Source organism: Plecotus auritus (assembly GCF_963455305.1).
Source record: "Plecotus auritus genome assembly, chromosome: 8".
Taxonomy (NCBI): Eukaryota; Metazoa; Chordata; class Mammalia; order Chiroptera; family Vespertilionidae; genus Plecotus; species Plecotus auritus.
The window spans coordinates 138422842-138444384 of NC_137782.1; the positions used below are offsets into that span (position 1 = coordinate 138422842).

Sequence of the window (21543 nt, forward strand, 5' to 3'; positions counted from 1 at the left end):
CCACCCGGGCCAGCGGGGGCGCTCAGGCCTCGGCGGCGCGGTGATGGCCGCCTCACCGCGCGCGGAGCTGGCGGCCTCCAGTGTCCAAGCCCGGGGAAATCGCAACACCCCAGCGCGGGCCGCCCAGGACAAGGACCCCTTAGAGGATCTGGCGGCCGCGGTGGCGGCCTTGGAGGAAGAGGAGGACGAAGAGGATGAGGAGGAACAGGAATATGAGAAGAAGGCAGTGCGCCGGTCGCGGGCGATGGTAATGTGGGGGCGGGACGTGGACTAGGACTGGACTCTGGCTGGGTGCAGGCTGATGGCTGGTCCGCGTCCCCGCTGGGCTGAGCGACATGCTGGCAAACGCTGCTCCCTGTCCAGATCGTCGGTAATATTGACCCACCACCTTCTCTATGTTCCCATAGAAAACATCAAACCGAGGCGTTAAAAAGTCGTAATTTTCACCAAAGCGATTGTTGTAAGAATTTCTTGGAGAGCATGTTACTTTATTTAGTCGAGTGCAGGTACAGAACCTTACTCTTTATGCTTGTCAGAAGTAGATATTCCCTTTTCTTTTTAACTTGGGGAAGACTGATTTACCTACCCAGCTGAGGATAACCCCTAAGATTCAAGTGAATCAACTGTGCTGTCAGAAGTGTGTTTTATTGTCATCTTAAGCTCTTGGATATTAGTGCATCTTTTTTTTTTTTAATTTAATAAATCTTTATTGTTCAGATTATTACAATTGTTCCTCTTTTTTCCCCCATAGCTCCCCTCCACCTGGTTCCCACCCTACCCTTTGCCCTTACCCCCTCCCCCACTGTCTTCATCCATAGGTGTATGATTTTTGTCCGGTCTCTTCCCACACCCCCCCACACCCTTTTCCCCCCGAAAATTGTCAGTCCACTCCCTTTCTATGCCCCTGATTCTATTATATTCATCAGTTTATTCTGTTCATCAGATTTTTTTATTCACTTGATTTTTAGATTCACTTGTTGATATGTATTTGTTGTTCATAATTTTTATCTTTACCTTTTTCTTCTTCTTCCTCTTCTTAAAGAATACCTTTCAGCATTTTATATAATACTGGTTTGGTGGTGATGAGCTCCTTTAGCTTTTTCTTATCTGTGAAGCTCTTTATCTGCCCTTCAATTCTGAGTGATAGCTTTGCTGGGTAGAGTAATCTTGGTTGTAGGTTCTTGCTATTCATCACTTTGAATATTTCTTGCCACTCCCGTCTGGCCTGCATAGTTTCTGTTGAGAAATCAGCTGACAGTTGTATGGGTACTCCCTTGTAGGTAGGTAACTGTTTTTCTCTTGCTGCTTTTAATATTTTCTCTTTGTCTTTTGCCCTTGGCCTTTGAATTATGATGTGTCTTGGTGTGGTCCTCTTTGGATTCCTTTTGTTTGGGGTTCTGTGCGCTTCCTGGACTTGTAAGTCTATTTCTTTCACCAGGTAGGGAAAGTTTTCTGTCATTATTTCTTCAAATAGGTTTTCAGTATCTTGCTCTCTCTCTTCTTCTGGCACCCCCATAATTCTGATGTTGGTACGCTTGAAGTTGTCCCAGAGGCTCCTTACACTACCTCCATATTTTTGGATTCTTTTTTCTTTTTGCTTTTCTGGTTGGGTGTTTTTTGCTTCTTTGTATTTCAAATCTTTGACTTGATTCTTGTGATCTTCTAGTCTGCTGTTAAATCTCTGTATAATATTTTTAATTTCAGTCAGTGTATGCTTAATTTCTAGTTGGTCCTTTTTCATATCCTCAAGGGTCTCACTAAATTTATTGGCCTTTTCTAGAAAATTCTTGAAAAACCATATAACCGTGGTTTTGAACTAATATCCAGTACTTTGCTTTCCTCCCTTTCTTTCATTTGTGATCTGTTTCTTTGTCTCCGCATTTTGGTTGCTTCCCTGAGTTGATAGAGTGGCTTTGTGTGCTAGGTGTCCTATAGGGCCCAGTGGCTCAGCCTCCCCAGTTACCTGAGGTGTACACTCTTGGTGCACCCCTTTGTGGGCTGTGTGCACAGTCTTGTTGTAGTTAAGCCTTGATTGTTGTTGGTATCACTGGGAGGAATTGACCTCCAGGCCAATTGGCTGTGAGGATCAGCTGTGTCTACGCTGGGAGAACTTCTGTGCTGGAGACACCCTTATGAGGCAAGACCTGCAAAAGCCTCTGTGCTCAGCTTGGATGGAGCAGCGTCTCAGGGCGAAGCAGACAGCATTGGTTTCCCGTCATCCCTGCCCTAATAGGCCCCTGTGTCTCAGTGTCCCGTGGTAATCGCTGCAAGCACCTCTGGGAGAAAGCTGCCTTCGAGTTCCGCCTGCTGTCAGACAGTCCAGTTTCTCCCCGAATGAGTCTGGGTCCCCAGAGTCTCGCCCGGAACTGGAGTGCAGTGCAGTCGGGAGCTTTTGTCTCCCTCCCGCTTGAGAAAGCCAGTCGCATACTCAGTTGCCCACCCTCTCCACACGCACACCTTGGTACCTCTGCCTTCCGCAGTTGCTCTGAGTCTCTGTGCTTTTCTCTTTCCTGACAGTCCAGTTTCACCTTGTATGAGTCTGGGTCCCCAGAGTCTTGCCCGGAACTGGAGTTCAGCGCAGTCGGGAGCTTTTGTCTCCCTCCCGCTTGAGAAAGCCAGTCCCGCACTCAGTTGCCAGTCCTCTCTGCGTGCGTGTCTCAGTACCTCTGCCTCCTGCAGCTCCTCTGAGTCTCAGTGTGCTTTTCTCTTTCCTTCTTGTTGTAGAATTTCCACTCAGGCAGCCTTCCTATGGTTCTGGATGATGTCCGTTTTGTCTTTTAGTTGTAGTTTTGAAATTGTTGTGCGAGGCAGCAGTTTAGGTGTTTACCTATGCCGCCATCTTGGTTTCTCCTCCTAGAAGTGCATCTTAACACGATACATGAGAAGCAATGTTTAAAACCATCGAGTTCAGTGGCTAGATCAGACAGATATAGCTAAGCATCCAGAGAAGCAAATTACTGAGGACCCATTATTTCCTAAAGGGCACTTTTCAGTGTTACATGTGTCGTAAACACCTGTCCACCAGTTAAAGGGCCGAGTCTGCCATCTGCTCTATTCCTTTAAAAGTTAGAAACCTTGACTCCGCAGATATAAAACTCCTTACCTCCCGTTAAAGATTCTTAATACCATTTTCCAAGCCTCTCAGGTACAAAAAGAAAAAACATTGTGGTCTAGGGCTAATAGAAATCACTGAATATTTTGGAATTGTAATCTCTTTAATCTACACTAAAACTGTTAATGAGAAAATCTGTAGCAACACCTTTTATGATCATAGCAACCACTAAGCCATATTTAAATTAGTTAACATTTAAGCTGATGCCTGGTAGATGAAAGAGTAACCATTTGAAGAGTGGGTGTGGGAAAACATTCCAGGCAGAGGGAAAAGCATATGCAGAGGTCCTAAGATAGGAAAATGAAGAGCTTTGGGTGATTAAGGATCTGAAAGAAAGCCAGCAAGACTGGAAAAGAGAGGGGAAGAATGAATGAGGGGAGGAGATGAACTTGGAGAGGTAAGCGGGGCCTAAACATTCAGGGCCTTGTAGACCTAGGTAAGGAGTTGAGGGTTTATTGTAGGTGCCATTGGGAGGTCCTTTAAGACTTTTACAAGATCTGACATATTCCTATTTACATTTTAAAAAATGACTCTGATGACTCTGTGGAGAACTTCTGACAAAGCAGAAGTAAGGGACTAGTTAGGAGGCTGTGCAGTAATTCAGAAGCCATAGGTGATGGCTGGACCTAGAGTCCAGGGGAGATGGCAAGAAGTGGACAGATTTCTCTAAAATGGATAGGAATTATTGTTAAAGAATGAAAGTGAAGGCCAAGGAAGAGGAAGAAATAAAGAATGCGTACTCTCAGTTTCTGGTTTGAGCAGCTGCGTGGAAGGTAGTGCCATTTACTGAACTGGGGACAACTTGGGGAGGAATGGATGTAGAGGCTGGGTAGTTTTCAGTGTGTTTGTGTGTGTGTGTGTGTGTGTGTGTGTGTGCGCGCGCGCTTTTTTATTGTTGATACTATTACAGATCCTCCTCCCCCATTTCTCCCTCTTTGCCCTCCTCCAAGGTTTTAGTGTTGAACATGGTAACCGAGATATCTGTGAAACTACCAAGTAGAAATATGTAGGAAGCAGTTGAGCCTATGAAACTGTTGTTCTGTAGGGTCTGAGCTGGAGACATCTAACTGGGAGTTTTCAGCATTTTTGAAACGATGGGAATGGATAAAATCTCTTAGGGAGAGTGCAGAAAAAGAAGGGGCCTTGTATAGAACTCTTTTTTTTTTTTTTTTTAATTCCATAGAGAAAGGGAGAGAGACACAGAAACATCAGTGATGAGAGAGAATCACTGATCGGCTGCCTCCTGCATGCCCCCCACTAGGGACCGAGCCCACAACCTGAGTGTGTGCCCTGACTGGGAATTGAACTATGACCTCCTGGTTCACAGGTTGACACTCAACCACTGAGCAACACCAGCCAGGCTAGAACTCTTTAAAAACCTCATTTAACAGTTAGGTAGATAAAAAGGAGACAAAAGAGATTAAGGACCAGCTACAGTGGTAGGATCACCACAAGAGTGTGGAAGTCCCCGTTTATTGGTTTTAGAGATGAGGAAAAGTGTCAAATATTGCTAAAGAGAAGGGACATTTCATCCTGAAGAAGGAGGAAAAGAGAAAAGTGGCACAAAAGCGGGCAGTTTTATAGATGGGAAGATGAGGGAACTTTCCTCTGATAGTTTCTGGTTTCTTAAAGAAATAAAAGAGCCAAAACCGGTTTGGCTCAGTGGATAGAGCGTCAGCCTGCGGACTGAAGGGTCCCGGGTTCGATTCCGGTCAAGGGCATGTAACTTGGTTGCGGGCACATCCCCAGTGGGAGGTGTGCAGGAGGCAGCTGATCGATGTTTCTCTCTCATCGATGTTTCTGACTATCTATCCCTCTTCCTTCCTCTCTGTAAAAAACCAATAAAATATATTAAAAAAAAAGAAAAGAAAGAAATGAAAGAGTTGGGGAGTGGGGGTGGGAGCAGGTAGAAGAGCAAAGGCAAGGTAAGCAGTTGCTAGGGGAGTGTGAGAGGCAGGTGCCAGACAGATAAGTGGTCAATAGAGATTGCCCAGTTTTTAATTTAGTATTAGTACTCACAAAGCATTTTTTAAGTTATATTTTAATTAGATAAGTAATACATGAGCACATTCTCCTTTCAAAATTTCAAATGTTACAAATAAGGCTTAGGCCCTTTTACTCTCTCCTCCCCAGAAAAGTCTGGGTCCCTCCTCCCTACCCATTGGTAGCCACTGTTTTGAAACTGATATATATGTATTCTTCTGGGCTTTTTCCTGTCTCCTGTGTACATCCTTGAAGCATTTGGTGGCACCTTATGTATACAAATTGTTCTGAAACTTGCTTTTTACTCTTATCATTTATTTCGGGGTTTACCCAGGTTACTACATGTAGATCTGCCTCATTCCTTACAAATCCTTTCAATGAAAAAAAAAAAAAAGGTTTAGTAAAAATTCCAGAATTGCAGATGATACTAGATAGACTATACTGCAAATAATTATGAGTGCTGATCACTAATGAAGCACATGTGCATGTGCTGTGAGGAGCATCATCTAAATGGGTCAAGCCAATCTAGGGAAGATTATCCTCTAATCTATTGGCTGCATGCACAACATTCACAAAAAGCCAAACAATTAAAGGGAAAGGGTGCTATTTTAGGATCTTGGAAAATAATGTCCTTGGTCTAGGTCAGTGGTCGGCAAACTCATTAGTCAACAAAGCCAAATATCAACAGTACAACGATTGAAGCGCCACAAAGTTTCTTTCTTTTTTTTTTTTAAATGGACTTTTTTTTTTTTTAATATATTTTATTGATATTTTACAGAGAGGAAGGGAGACGGATAGAGAGCTAGAAACATCAATGAGAGAGAAACATCGATCAGCTGCCTCCTGCACACCTCCCACTGGGGATGTGCCCACAACCAAGGTACATGCCCTTGACCGGAATCGAACCCGGGACCCTTCAGTCCGCAGGCCGACGCTCTATCCACTGAGCCAAACCGGTTTCGGCGCGCCACAAAGTTTCAGTCGCACTGTAGTGCACGCCCGCACGTAGTATTTTGTGGAAGAGCCACACTCAAGGGGCATGTGGCTCACGAGCCGCCGTTTGCCGACCACTGGTCTAGGTTATTTGACCTACTAACATGTTTTCTTCTTTGTGAAGACAAAGATGAAATTAAAGTTAGAATTCGCTTATTAACCATTCATCTGTTTTAGGTAAAACACCATGGGAGCAATTTATCTGAAAATTTAAGTGTTAAGAGTATTAAACAGAAATGGGACAGATACTGTTAAAAGTCAGTGTATAAGTATCAGCCCTGCCACCACTCTTCAGAAGCTACTCATCCTTCAGTATCTTTGCAGTTTTTCCAGGACCAAATAAATTTTACCATTTAGTGGGAAATGACTGTTATAAGGCCTTCTTTTAAGGGATGTTCTAAAAGAACAAATGGAGAGTACCTGTATACTTTTTTCTAAAAACAGTTCTTTGGAATATCTTCCCTCTTTTAGTTAGTTTTTAAAAAAATAAGCCCATTCCTTAATACTTGGTAGAATATAACTCTTTAGAGCAGCCAGTATTTCTTAGGATGATTCAGTTTTCAGTCCCCCCCCCCCTTTTTATTTCAGAGAGGAAGCGAGAGTGAGAGATAGAAACATCAATGATGTTTGAGAACCATTGTTTGGCTGCCTCCTGCAAACCCACTACTGGGGATTGAGCCTGCAACCTGGGCATGTGCCATTGACCAGAATCGAACCCAGGACCCTTCAGTCTGCACGCTGACTTTCTATCCACTGAGCCAAACCAGCTAGGGCTGATCCAGTTCTTTGTGAGGAAACACCTCTCCTCTTAATGGAAATTATATATATATATAATATGTGTGTGTGTGTGTATATATATATATATATATATATATATATATATATATATATATATATATCACTGATGAGAGAGAATCATTAATTGGCTGCCTCCTGCACGCCCCCTACTGGGGGATCAAGCCCGCAAACCAGGCATGTGCCCTTGGCTGGAATCGAACCTGGGACCCTTCAGTCCACAGGCCAATGCTCTATCCACTGAGCCAAACCAGCTAGGGCATGGAAATAATATTTTTTAGCTGTATATTCATTCTTCCAATGAATATTTATTGAGCCTCAGCCATTAGCCAGGTGCTTTTCTAGGCACTGGGGACACCGCCATGAACAAAGACAAATCCTTATCTTTGTGATACTGACTTTGTGGAAGAGTTAGGCATACAATACACAAATAAATAAAGATATGTAGAATGACTGTTGGTGGTGAGTACTTATGAGAAAAAATAAAACAGGGAGGCTGACAATGAGTGGGTGGAGAGGTTGTAATTTCAAATAGGGTAGCCTTGGTGAGACGATGACATTTGATTAAAGGCCACGAGGTGATTTTGCTGATTCTGTGAGCACTGGAAAAACTGCAGACCGAAATCAGCCACTGCTGCTGCTCAGGGGAAGAACCACTGTAGGGGTGACTCAAGTAGACAAGTGGACAGAGAACTAACAGGAAGGAATAGGTCTTCTTCCTCCTCCAGCCCTGCTGTCTCCCTCCAGCCCCACTTTAGGCAGAGTCTACCTGGGAGCAGCTGGCAAAGCAGAAACGTGGTTTACAGACTCCCATCTCCAGCATCACCCGGCAGGGTGTAGAAGGGTGGCATTGGACCTGACGGGCAATAGTTTAACACTGGGCATACTTACTTCAAGTACTGTAAAGTTGATGTTCAAAAGGTTAGTGCCCATGTCACATGGCTAAGAAGTGCAGAACCTAGGCTTGAACACAAGAATTTGACACCATTATCTCTAATCTTTCTCCCAAGCCATAAAAATGCTCCAAATTGAAAAGGTACTAACTTTAGCCAAGAAGTAGACAAGAAATGAAAACAACTTCCTGCTTGCCCTAACCTTCCTTTCTAAGCTCGCTTCCCAAAATCGCTTTATACATTTTACTCTCCTCTGATCCTGCAGCTGTGTGCACCTAACTCTCCACCATGCCCCTCACCCCTATGGCTTTTGTTAATGTCATTTTCTTTGTCTGCGGTACCTTTTCCCTCTGTTCCCCTATACTCTATCTGATCCTCCAGATTCTCCCATTCTTTGACTCAGCTTAAATATCACTTCCTCTAGGAAGCCTTCTGGAGTTACTTTACAAATTCAAACCAAACAAAAGCTCTCTTCATTTGAATACCCTTGTCACTTGATACTTGTATTTCTAATGACCACTTTCTACTTCATATTAGTTCTCCTCTCACTGCTTATTTAAATGTTGGTGTTGCCAACATTTCCATCCTCGGGTTTTTGTCTTACTGCCCACATTCTCCTCAGGCAGACTCATTCATATGCAAGGCTGCACCTGCCACTTCTGCGATATTGGTGGCTCCCATATCTTCATCTCCAGCCCAGCCTCCTTACCAAGTCTCCAAATAAATTTACCCACCTGTTTCCTGGACATTCACCTGCCCTACTATCCCTTAAACTCAGTGTGTCTAAGAGAGAGGTTAGTTTTCTTTTCCTAAAACACTGTCCTCCTCAGTATTCCCTATATTGATTGTTGCCCACAATACAGGCCATTACTGAGTTGATGATTCAGCCTCCTAAATCTACCAAGGCAGCCGTTGTGGTGCTGCTTCCTTAATTCTGCCCTTAATATCTCTAACTTGGACCTTTGCATTAGCTCATTAACTGCTGCTAATCTTTCTTCCTTCATTTTCACTCTTGGCTACCAGAAGAATCCTTCTGAGCACTACTGACCAGGGCACTCCTCTGCTCACATCCTTCAAGGCTCCTGCTGCCTAGTTGAAGCTCTTAATTTGCCTTTTTCACCTTGTTCCCCATCCTCCCCCGTCCTCCATCCTGTTCTCACATCCCCCAGACTGTTTACCTCTCTCTGAGCATACCATGCCTGTTCCTTCCTCATGTGGCTAAAAATCCCTTCCTACGGTGTCTTTGCAGCCTAACACTTGGGATTTGGATTAAATCCCAGCTCTACTACTTACTGGTGTGTGATTGCAGGCAGGTCACCTAAATCCTCTGAGCCTCAGTTTCCTTATCAAGAACAGAGTAGCTGCCAGTTGCATCATCATGCAGTAACATATGATTAATGTTCTGGCACTGTGCCTCAGACTTCTTTGTTTTTTACTGCTTCCCTAAGCTGACAAGCTTTGTCCTCATCTAACATTGTCTCTGTCTGGTGCACCCTTTAAATTCTGCTTCTTCTTTCCCCCATGGTCAGAATTAGGTATTACTTCTCTGAGCTCTCTTATGGTAACTGATATTGTGACATAGATGGGGGCAGCTCACAGGCAGGAATCAGGAGTTCTGTCTCCTTCAAAATCTGCTGCCCATTATTTATGTACACATCCTCCCCTAAACTCACTGAAGCTTCTGGAAGGTGAAGTGTTTATTTGATTTGTATCTTTAAGCAGCTAGAGAATGCTGGGGGTGTCCTTTTGAATTTAATGAATGAGGAAGTTAACAAAGTACTCATTTCCACAGGTAAGAAGGTAATGATGAGGAGCTCATTTAGAAACAGGAGAAGATATCAGAAAATTCTCTTGAGTTGTATGACAATAAAGCAATTCTTTGAGTCATAGATTTGTTGGTAAATTTCTGCACACCAGCTCTACTGAAAAACATTTGTTTTCCTTCATTCATTTTTCTCTAAGTTAGCCCAAGTAGTACAATACTGGTCTCCTGTACACTGTTTAAAAATTCCTATTTATAACTTTTATATACAAGTGACTCTTCTGCATTTTCTCATTGGGAGAAGCTACTCAGATTTATTTCCTAGTGTCTTATCAGATTGGGTCTATAATTTTCTAAGGCAAATATTCTTTTTTCTTTTCTTTTCTTTTCTTTTCTTTTCTTTTCTTTATTTATTTATTTATTTATTTATTTATTTATTTTTTAAAAATAAATCTTTATTCAGATTATTACAATTATTTCTCCTTTTTCCCCCCATAGCTCCCCTCCACCCATTTCACACCCCACCTTCTGCCCTTACCTCCCCCCCACTGTCCTCATCCATAGGTGTATGATTTTTGTCCATTCTCTTCATGAACCCCCCATACCCCTTTCCCCCTGAGAATTATCAGTCCACTCCCTTTCTATGCCCCTGATTCTATTATATTCACCATATTATTCTGTTCCTCAGGTTTTTAATTCACTTGATTTTTAGGTTCGCTTGTTGATAGATATGTATTTGTTGTTCATAATTTTTCTCTTTACTTTTTTCTTCTTCCTCTTCTTTAAGAATACCTTTCAGCATTTCATATAATACTGGTTTGGTGGTGATGAACTCCTTCAGCTTTTTCTTATCTGTGAAGCTCTTTATCTGCCCTTCAATTCTGAATGATAGCTTTGCTGGGTAGAGTAATCTTGGTTGTAGGTTCTTGCTATTCATCACATTGAAAATTTCTTGCCACTCCCATCTGGCCTGCATAGTTTCTGTTGAGAAGTCAGCTGACAGTCGTATGGGTGCTCCCTTGTAGGTAATTAACTGTTTTTCTCTTGCTGCTTTTAATATTCTCTCTTTGTCTTTTGCTCTTGGCATTTTAATTATGATGTGTCTTGGTGTGGTCCTCTTTGGATTCCTTTTGTTTGGGGTTCTGTGGGCTTCCTGGACTTGTAAGTCTATTTCTTTCACCAGGTGGGGGAAGTTTTCGGTCATTATTTCTTCAAATAGGTTTTCAGTATCTTGCTCTCTCTCTTCTTCTGGCACCCCCATAATTCTGATGTTGGTACGCTTGAAGTTGTCCCAGAGTCTTCTTACACTATCTTCAACTTTTTGGATTTTTTTTTTTGCTTTTTGCTTTTTCGGTTGAGTGTTTTTTGCTTCTTTGTATTTCAATTCTTTGACTTGATTCTTGTGTTCCTCTATTCTGTTTCTGGGTCTCTGTATAATATTTTTTATTTCAGTCAGTGTATGTTTAATTTCTAGTTGGTCCTTTTTCATATCTTCGAGGGTCTCGTTATATTTATCGGCCTTTTCTAGGATATTCTTAAAAAGTCTTATCACCGTGGTTTTGAATTCTATATCCAGTCGTTTGTTTTCCTCCATTTCTTTCGTTTGTGATCTGATTCTTTGACCCCGCATTTTCACTGATTCCCTGAGTTGGTAAGGTAGATATTTGTGCTAGGTTTCCAATATGGCCCAGTGGGTCTGCTTCCCCAGTTAACCTGAGGTGGACACTCTTGGTGCACCCCTTTGTGGACTGTGTGTACAGCCTTGTTGTAATTAAGTCTTTATTGTTGTTGGTATCACTAGGAAGAATTGACCTCCAGGCCAGTTGGCTGTAAGGATCAGCTGTGTCTATGCTGGGAGAAGTTCGGTGCTGGAGACAGCCTTATAGGATTAGACTTGCCAAATTGCAATAGGCTCTGTGCTCAGCTTGGATGGGGTGGAGTCTCAGTCTTGGCTTCCTGTCAGCCTTGCCCTTGCGCGCATGTGCGCTTTCAGTCCTCCGCCTTTCCCAGCTCGAGTCTCCGCCTGAGAGTCCAGACTCCCCCCACAAGAGCATGGGTCCCCAGGGGCTCGCCTGGAACTGGGGTTCACTGCAGTCAGAACTGGGGCTCAGTGCAGTCAGGATCCTCCGACTCCCTTCCACTAGGGAAAGCCTGTGGCAACCTCCGCAGCCTTTGTGCGCACTGGCCCGCGTGCGCCTTCAGACTTCTGCCTTTCCCAGCTCGAGTCTCCGCCCAAGAGTCCAGACTCCCCCCGTAAGAGCGTGGGTCCCCAGGGGTTCGCCCGGAACTGAGGTTCAGTGCAGTCAGAACTGGGGTTCAGTGCGGTCGGAGGCTTCCTTCCCCCTTCCGCCAGAGAAAGTCAGCCAGGCTCTCAGCCGCCCTTCCTCTCTGCGCGCACAAAGCCCCTTTGCCGTACCTGCAATTCTCTGTGAGCTTTTCTCTTTCCTTCTAGTTGTAGAATTTTCACTCAGCCAGCTTTCCTGTGGTTCTGGATGGTGTCCGTTCTGTCTTTTAGTTGTAGTTTTGAAATTGTTGTGCGAGGCAGCAGTTTAGGTGTTTACCTATGCCGCCATCTTGGTTTCTCTCCAAATATTCTTTTTTCATTTTGAATATATTTCAGGCAATAGGCTAAATTTAAGACCATGGTCAGCAGCCTTTTATGCATAGTATCATAAATAACTTTAACTATTTCTCAACTGAGAAAATATTAAATTTCTATATTTATGGAGAAAATGGAGTTTTACCTCTATAGTTGCTTCAATTAAAAGAACTATGAGATGTATATGAAAAGAGTTAGGGGAGCCCTAGCTGGTTTGGCTCAGTGGATAGAGCGTTGGCCTGCGGACTGAAAGGTCCCAGGTTCGATTCCGGTCAAGGGCATGTACCTTGGTTGCGGGCACATCCCCAGTGGGAGGTGTGCAGGAGGCGGCTGATCGATGTTTCTCTCTCATCGATGTTTCTAACTCTCTATCCCTCTCTCTTCCTCTCTGTAAAAAAATCAATAAAAAAAAAAAAAAAAAAAGAACTATGAGATGTATATGAAAAGAGTTAGGGGAGCCCTAGCTGGTTTGGCTCAGTGGATAGAGCGTTGGCCTGCGGACTGAAGGGTCCTGGGTTCGATTCCAGTCAAGGTTACATGCCTGAGTTGTGGGCTTGATCCCCAGTAGGGGGTGTGCAGGAGGCAGCCGATCAGTGATTCTCATCTCATTATTGATGTTTCTATCTCTCTCTCTATCTCTCTCTCTCTTCCTTCCTCTCTGAAATCAATAAAAAATATTTTAAAAAAAGAAAATAAAAGTTAGGGGAAAGAACTATCAGACTCTTCCAGGCATGACCTATATATAGAATAACTACACTCTGTGTAGTTACAATGTTATACTGTACTATTCTTGTTCCCTTTCACTCCCAAAGTCCCTGTCACTCAGGATAGCTACTGCTCTTTGTTGCCCCCAGGAGTGGCTGTTCTGAAACTACCTCCTACCCGCTTCCAATCCTTGTACTTCCTATCAGGTCTCCCCTGCACATCCAGGAGGGCCTCTTCCTGGGTTCTTGATGAGCCAATGAGAACTCTTCCCTCCACTCTCCTCTCTTCTCCACTGGCGCACCCTTATGGCCCATACTGTAGGAGCCAAGCTCCGGGTGTTGGGCTGTAGTTGCTTGGTTTATAGTAAGAGGAACTTGGTTCTTCTTAATCTCAATTATCACTTACAACTCAAAAGGAGGGCCTTTATTAAGGATAGTTTGGTTCTATCCTATTATAGTCTATGGGTTAGTACATGATCCGGGAATCTAACCATCCTTTATAAAAAGGATCAAATAGTATTTATTTTCTGGCAACTTGGTCTCGCTCTCTTGTTCTTTTTTTTAAATATATTTTATTGATATTTTACAGAGAGGAAGGGAGAGGGATAGAGAGCTAGAAACATCGATGAGAGAGAAACATCGATCAGCTGCCTCCTGCACACCTCCCACTGGGGATGTGCCCGCAACCAAGGTACATGCCCTTGACCGGAATCGAACCTGGGACCCTTCAGTCCGCAGGCCGATGCTCTATCCACTGAACCAAACCGGTTTCAGCTCGCTCTCTTGTTCTTAATAAAATGTTGTGAGAGGGAAATGTACATAGCTCACAAGTAAGAAGCAGCATTGGGAATTAGTGTCAAATTTATTTGTTTTTCAATTCCAAATACCATATAACAGGCTTTTTCCTCCCATCAGACTGACTTTAACATCATTTCCGGGGTGAATAACCTAACATATATGAACTATGAGGCCCCTGTGGACTTTTCTGATATTTACCACTCTAATGAAGAATATTTCAGGAAACTAGAAGAGCTGAAGACTGCCCACATGGAAACTATGGCAAAGTTAGAGAAAATGTACCAGAATAAATTAAATTTAAAGAAAGTGCAGCCAGTGATCATCAGGGATGAAGCTTCTAGTGTCTCTTCCATGTAAGTTTGTACATGTTATTTGTGGACTGTAAAATAAAAAGTATACTTAAAAGTGCAGAACAAGCCCTGGCTGGTGTGGCTCAGTTGGTTGGGCATCGTCCCATGTACTGAAGAGTTGCTGGTTTGATTCCCAGTCAGGGCACATGCCCAGGTTTCGAGCTCATCCCCTGAAGGGGGCGTGTAAGAGATAGCTAATTGATGTTGCACTCTCACATTAATATTTCTCTCTCTCTAAAAATCAATTTAAAAATCTTAAAAGAAGAAAGTACAGAACAAAATTATTTCAGAATATTTTCTCTCAAATATCCCTTTGTACTTTTAATTATATATGGAGGTGAAATTTTATTCAAAATGTTGAATGGCTTATCAACCTACCAGGTGGCTTCTTGCTTTGAGGGTCATTTGGTGGCCATTTGGTCTTTTCTTTTTGACCTATCATTCATACAACTGTAGACATGTATCAGAATATTTAGTCTGGACCATTTTTAAATGATGAATATTAAAAATTTAAAAGATTTTTATAATATGTGGATTAACATGAGCTTATTAAAGATATAGTACAAATTGTTTAGTACTAAAACATAAATCTGATTAAGTTTTCAAAATAGTCTTTAATTTCAAGACCTGTTTCTGTGATAAACTGGCTTATTTTGAAACTTGAGGCAAGTCCCTTAGCTCATCCAGTGGGTCAGCACTGATTGCGTATCTCCTGGGTGCCAGACCTTGCTTGGACACTAGGAAGTCAAAATTGAGATGCCCTCAAGGATTTCAAAGACTAGCTGAGAACGAAAAATTGCAATATAACATTATAGAGACAGGAAAAAGCAGTTGATTGCTGACACTCTGACAGTGTCAGTGGAGGGACACAGGTAAGAATTTTCTACTGAAGTCATATCTGGGTTCAGTCTTAAGGGGTGTGTGTAGCTGCAGCAAATGTAGGAAGCAAGGAGTGGCCTTCTAGGCAGCCGAAACCATGTGTGCAAAGGCATGGTGGCATGAGGAATGGTGTGTGTGAGGAACTTCATGTGATTGGATGTGACTTAGAATGGTGATGGGGATAGGGAGAAGTGAGAGGTGAAACTGGGAAGCTAGGCAGGGGCTAATATTAAAGGACTCTGTAATCTGTATTTGACTTCATAACAATGACAAATTACAGAAAAGTTTCAAGAAGGAGAGTGACATGATCAGATGTATATTTTAAAACGGTGTCTATGGAGCCCTAGCTGGTTTGGCTCAGTGGATGGAGCGTTGACCTGTGGAGTAAAGGGTCCTGGGTTCAATTCTGGTTAAGGGCACATGCCCAGGTTGCGGGCTTGACCCCCAGTGGGGGGTGTACGGGAGGCAGCCGATCAATGATTCTCTCTCATCATGGGTGTTTCTATCTCTCTCTTCCTCTCCCTTCCTTTCTGAAATAAATAAAAATATATTTAAAAAAATAAAAAATAAAACGATGTTTATGGAAAACATGTGGAGAATTCAATTTAGAGGTTAGACACAAGAAGTCTCAACTGTCTAATATTCCTCCCTTATAAAATAAGGGAGTCAGATAATTTATAGGCATTTTCCTTCTCTGTTCTAAATAAAAGTGTTAATTTTTACAAGCCGTATCCAGCTCCTATCTTCTAATTGATTATACCTTTGTAAAAAAAATGTATGTATATATTTTATTGATTTCAGAGAGGGAAGGAGGAGAGACAGATAGAAACATCAAATATGAGAAAGAATCCTGGATCGGCTGCCGCCTGCATGCCCCCTGTTGGGGTCAAGCCCACATCCTGGGAATCGAACCATGACGTCCTGGTTCATAGGTCCGATGCTCAACCACTGAGCCACACCAGTTGGGTTAATTGATTATACCTCGATCTAAGAAAATATATAATTCTTAATTTTTATATTTGGTCACATACAACTGAAAGTGTAACCTAATTATTCTTCTCATTTAGGTGTGTATCAGAAAAGAACTATCACCCTATCTCGTTAATCACATCACTTTCAGAACCTGATATAGGTCATTCTTCCTCCTTGATTGTGTCTTCCTCTGAAGATGAGCTGCGCAACTTAGAAAAAGACTATCCTGAGAAAAGCAGAATGATGACCTATGCTAAGGAGCTCATCAACAACATGTGGACCAACTTTTCCGTTAAAGATTACGTTCAGTGTGAAGATGCTGACTTCCCAGCAATTAAAAAAACAAGGAAGAAATCAAAAGAATGGGTGCCAAAGATTACAGTACCTGAGCCTTTTCAAATGATGATTAGAGAACAGAAGAAAAAAGAAGAGAACATGAAATATAAATCAGATATTGAAATGATACACAAACTGCTCAAAAAGCAAGAAGATTCGGAGTGTAAGAAAAAATTCCGAGCCAACCCAGTTCCAGAATTTGTTTTTTTCCCCCTTTATCATGATACAGTCAAGCAAAATGAAGAACGGAGGAGGACTATGAAGGAGAAAAACAAAGAAGCACTTTTGGCCTCACTAAAGCCCTTTAAGTTTATTGCAAGGGAGGAACAAAAGCGAGCAATCCGGGAAAAGCAGCTGAGAGACTTTATTAAGTCTAAAAAGAAAACAAATCGATTTAAAGCCAGACCTATACCTCGATCTACTTATGGTTCAACTACCAATAACAGGTTAAAAGAAGAAGAGCTCTTTAGAAACATTAAGACACAGCTGAGAGCCCAAGAACTTTTACCGAATTCATCTCCTCCGCCCTATAGTCCACCTCACAGAAGTTTTGCTGCAAGGAAGCCCAAGGATCCCGAACAGGCTGAAAAGTTGAAGTGTAAATGCAAGTCTAGGAGCCAGATTGCTGATTTTGGAGAACCTCCTGAGAGATATCAGAAGCACCTCTCAGAACAGAAAAGTCCAAAAATCCCATTAGCTTACAAACCATCTGATCTTCATGCAGCCTCACATGCATCCTCTAAAAGAGAGAAAAGTTTGGCAGATAATAAAGCAGATGAAGAAAATTTGAAAGAAACACATTGGGCTTATCAGTCTCTAAGGCACAAGTCACCAGTAAGAAGTCCAAATGCAAAGCGTGTGCCTTATAACTGCAACCCTCCAATGCCCACAGTATCTTCCAGAGGAAGAGAACAAGCCACCAGGTAAATAACTAGGATACTGCATTGACTGACCGATGATTGCTAAAATAGTGTACATGGCACTATTAATTTTATGTTGTTGAATTTAAAGTATGAAAGAAATTACTATATCTGGTAATATATTTCACTTTATAATATAGAACATTTTGCAAAAGTGTGTGCTAAGAAATGTAATTTCCATTTTATGAATCCTTGGGAATAGAAAAGGTTAGAGTTGGCCTATTGATTTCCAAGTTCACAAGTCAGATCCTTCTCAAAAGGTCCTTTTTTCAGCCTTTGAATTATCCTGTGTTAAATCTTTGCTAAGCAACATTCTCATTGGCTTAAAGTGAATTAAGCCTTAGTTTGTTGCCCTCAGGAGATCACTTGAGGAAAAGAAAATGTTGGAAGAAGAGAGAACTCGGATCCTAACTAAGCAGAAACAAAGAATGAAAGAATTGCAGAAACTCCTGACAACCCGGACTAAGGCTTATGACTCGCATCAAAGTTTAGCTCAAATGTCTAAATCCAGAATAAAATCTCTCAGGTATCATGAAAGAATCCTGAACCTCTAGACCATTGGTTTTCAAACTTTTTAAAAAAATCAATAGTTACCAATATATGAACAAATTAAGAAGAATATTAGTGTTTTAGTTTCTGGATTCAAGTTATTATCAGTTACTTATACTCAATACACACACACACACACACACACACAAACACACACTCTCACATTCTCTCACTCACCTCATGGTGAGAACCAACATATAAATGTATACACACCTGATGGTGAGGACCATGAAGCCATGTTATTGAACAGAAATGTTTTATATTGTGGCTATAGTTAATATCTTATATTGGCATTTTAAATCTTTTTCTTTATATTATTTTTGATTGCACAATATAATATTGAGAAAAATCTTGAGGCACACATATAAAGCTTTTTCTTTTTTTTAATATATTTTATTGATTTTTTACAGAGAGGAAAGGAGAGGGATAGAGAGTCAGAAATATCGACGAGAGAGAAACATCAATTCAGCTGCCTCCTGCACACTCCCCACCGGGGATGTGCCCGCAACCAAGGTACATGCACTTGACCGGAATCGAACCTGGGACCCTTGAGTCCGCAGGCCGACGCTCTATCCACTGAGCCAAACCGGTTAGGGCCATATAAAGCTTTTTCAACAGCTTGTCATGTAATCTCAGAATATTCTTCAATAAACAGATATGTAAAAGATCTTTGTTCTAAGATTTACATGAAATCTGTTAGCACAGGTTAACACTGGTGTTAAGTAACATCAATTATGTGAAAGTGTCCATTAACAGGTGTGTTAATGTTTAGTGATATGGGTTGCATTTTGTCACAGTTTTAATATAAATAAATAAAAATATTCACAGAACCCCTTTACAGAACACTGGAATTCTGCAGAATAAAGTTTGAAAACCAATGTTCCAGAGTAACATTTTTATGTTACACATAAACATTAAAATGTTCATATTTAAGTAGGAAAATAACTCCCCCAAAGTTGGGTAAGTAATATGATTTATTAATTTTTAATCTGATCTATAATTCTCCCCAAAATCTATATTTCCTTTTAATTAGAGGCCCGGTGCAATCCGGGACCCCACCCTGGCCGGGGAAGGACCTCTGGAGGGCTCCAGGGTGTGTCCAGCCCATCTCCCCCAGTCCTGATCTGCAGGACCCCAGCAGCAAGCTAACCTATGGGTCGAAGCGTCTGCCCCCTGGTGGTCAGTGCATGTCATAGCGACTGGTTGAAGGGTCAAACTAACGGTCAGACACTTAGCATATTAGGCTTTTATTATATAGGATTACTTAAAATGTCTGTCAGTGTCAGACATTATAAGGAATATAGCTCCTTATATCAATTCATTGGTAGAAGGAGCTTAATTTGATGAACTTGAGCAAAATAATTCCTTAGAAATATTCATTCATCCTTAGAAAGTAAACTGGATTTTTAATAATACCAACTTGTATATAATTAAACATAGTTATCATTTTACAGTATAATTATTTTCTCTAATCCATGAAATCTTATTATCTTGATAGAGTTAGTATATTTTACATAGAGAAATAGTATAGTTTAATTCATTATTGGATCTTGCCCAAATAATAAATACACTTACTGTGAATTTATGTACTTTGGTTCCTATTCTTCTATATATTATAGTCCCATATGCCCCATTTCTCCTCGTCCCATTTAATTAACTTTGCCACCAACCTATAGCAGATCTCATTTAAGGGAATAAAGAACAAGTTATTATTTTCAGAAAAAATTTTTTAAAGAGAACATACCTATTTTGGACCAATTTTTTTTTTTTTTTGGTTTTATACACTTACATATGAGATAAGAGGACATTCATTTATTCATCTTTTCAGGCCAGTTTGAAGCCCCATAAAACATGTCTTGAAGATTTCAGAACCTTCAGAGTACAAAGACTGCTCCCAGGATGTAAAAATGTGTGCTATCAGAACCTAGAATTTTTATTCTGTGTTCCAGTTCTGTTCTTTGCAAAATTTACCAGTCTAGAAAAGGAATGGTGGTCAACTGTAAATTGTGCTCATAATTTAATTTCTAATTTGCCATCTAAGCTAAAATGTTATATATACAAGTTCTTATTTCTTTTTAAAATTCTACTCCTTTTATTTGATTTTAGAAAGAGTGAAAAGGAAAGGATGAGAGAATACCGACGAGAACTAGAAGAAAGAGAAGAAAAATTAAAACACAGGCCACTACTATTTCAAAGAGTTGCTCAGGTTGTGATTGTTGGAATTTAAGAGCTACTGTCAGTTGTGGGTTTTTTTAAAACATACACAGCTCTTAACAGTCCATTTTTCTTACGTGCTATATAATGTATTAAGACATATGTTTCTGTGACAGCTTCATCAAGCCAGTGAAGTAAGTAATTTTGCCAAAATCTAAGATTGAATCTTGTTGATGAGGCACATAAGCTTAATAAAGAACATACTACTAATCTAATCATTTCCAAAAGAATAGTTCCACAACACCTTTTTAATGGTTGGTCTTTTTTTCATACCAGCTTGGCCAAATATTAAGTTAAGGCTTCATGATATGATTTGGAGGTCTTTGAAGAATTAAAAAATGAAACAAAATGGCTAATTGAATCAGATTTATTTCTGCCAGTGGGCTTGTTTGTTTTTGTTTCTTTTTGAGATATAATTAACATACAGCACTGGATAAGGTTAAGGTGTACGACATAATGACTTGACATGCATAAATTAAAAAATGATTCCACAGTAAGTTTAATTAACATCCATCACTTCCTATACTTACCCCCAATTGTTTTTCCTTGTGATGAGAACTTTCAGGATTTATTCTCAGCTACTTTAAAATATCTCATACATAGTTACCATGTTGTATATTACATTCCTGGAACTTACGTATCTTATAACTGGAAATTTGTACCTTTTGACCACCTTCATCCAGTTCCTCCTGGTAACCACAAATCTGACCTCTTTATTTATTTGTTGTTGTTTTTAAATTTTAGATTCCACATATAAATGAGATCATACAATATTTGTCTTTCTGTCTGACTTATTTAACTTAGTATAACGCCTTCAAAGTCCACTGCAAATGGCAGGATTTCCTTCTTTTTATGGATGGATAGTATTCTATTGTGTATATATACCACATTTTCTTTATCCATTCATCTTAATTTTTTTTAATCTTTATTGTTCAGATTATTATAGTTGTTCCTCTTTTTTCCCCCCATAGCTCCCCTCCACCTGGTTCCCACCCCACCCTCTGACCTTACCTCCCCCCCACTGTCCTAATCCATAGGTGTAAGATTTTTGTCCAATCTCTTCCCGCACCCTTCACTCCCCCTTCCCCCTGAGAATTGTCAGTCCACTCCCTTTCTATGTCTCTGATTCTATTATATTCACCAGTCCATTCTGTTCTTCAGATTTTTTATTCACTTGATTTTTAGATTCACTTGTTGGTAGGTATGTATTTGATGTCATTTTGTTGTTCATAATTTTTATCTTTACCTTTTTCTTCTTCTTCCTCTTCTTAAAGAATACCCTTCAGCAGTTCATGTAATCCTGGTTTGGTGGTGATGAACTCCTTTAGCTTTTTCTTGTCTGTGAAGCTCTTTATCTGACCTTCAACTCTGAATGATAGCTTTGCTGGGTAGAGTAATCTTGGTTGTAGGTTCTTGCTGTTCATCACTTTGAATATTTCTTGCCACTCCCTTCTGGCCTGCATCGTTTCTGCCGAGAAATCAACTGACAGTCGTATGGGTACTCCCTTGTAGGTAGGTAACCGTTTTTCTCTTGCTGCTTTCAAGATTCTCTCTTTGTCTTTTGCCCTTGGCATTTTAATTATGATGTGTCTTGGTGTGGTCCTCTTTGGATTCCTCTTGTACGGGGTTCTGTGCGCTTCCTGAACTTGTAAGTCTATTTCTTTCACCAGGTAGGGAAAGTTTT

At 41.0% G+C, this 21543-nt stretch overlaps 1 protein-coding gene across 3 annotated transcripts in view; it reads left to right on the top strand.

Annotated features, from left to right (window-relative positions):
* FAM161A (FAM161 centrosomal protein A) overlaps positions 1-21543 on the top strand; it is a 32375-nt gene continuing 10832 nt past the window's right edge. The window contains exons 1-5 of one of the 3 annotated variants that reach the window (XM_080686034.1): positions 1-247; positions 13757-13992; positions 15936-17099; positions 17455-17622; positions 19752-19851. In XM_080686034.1, coding sequence (XP_080542160.1) covers positions 44-247; positions 13757-13992; positions 15936-17099; positions 17455-17622; positions 19752-19851 — 1872 coding nt within the window. In that variant the 5' untranslated portion in view covers positions 1-43. The remainder of the gene's footprint in view (positions 248-13756; positions 13993-15935; positions 17100-17454; positions 17623-19751; positions 19852-21543) is intronic. The other 2 variants (XM_080686035.1, XM_080686036.1) reach the window with 2 other exon arrangements.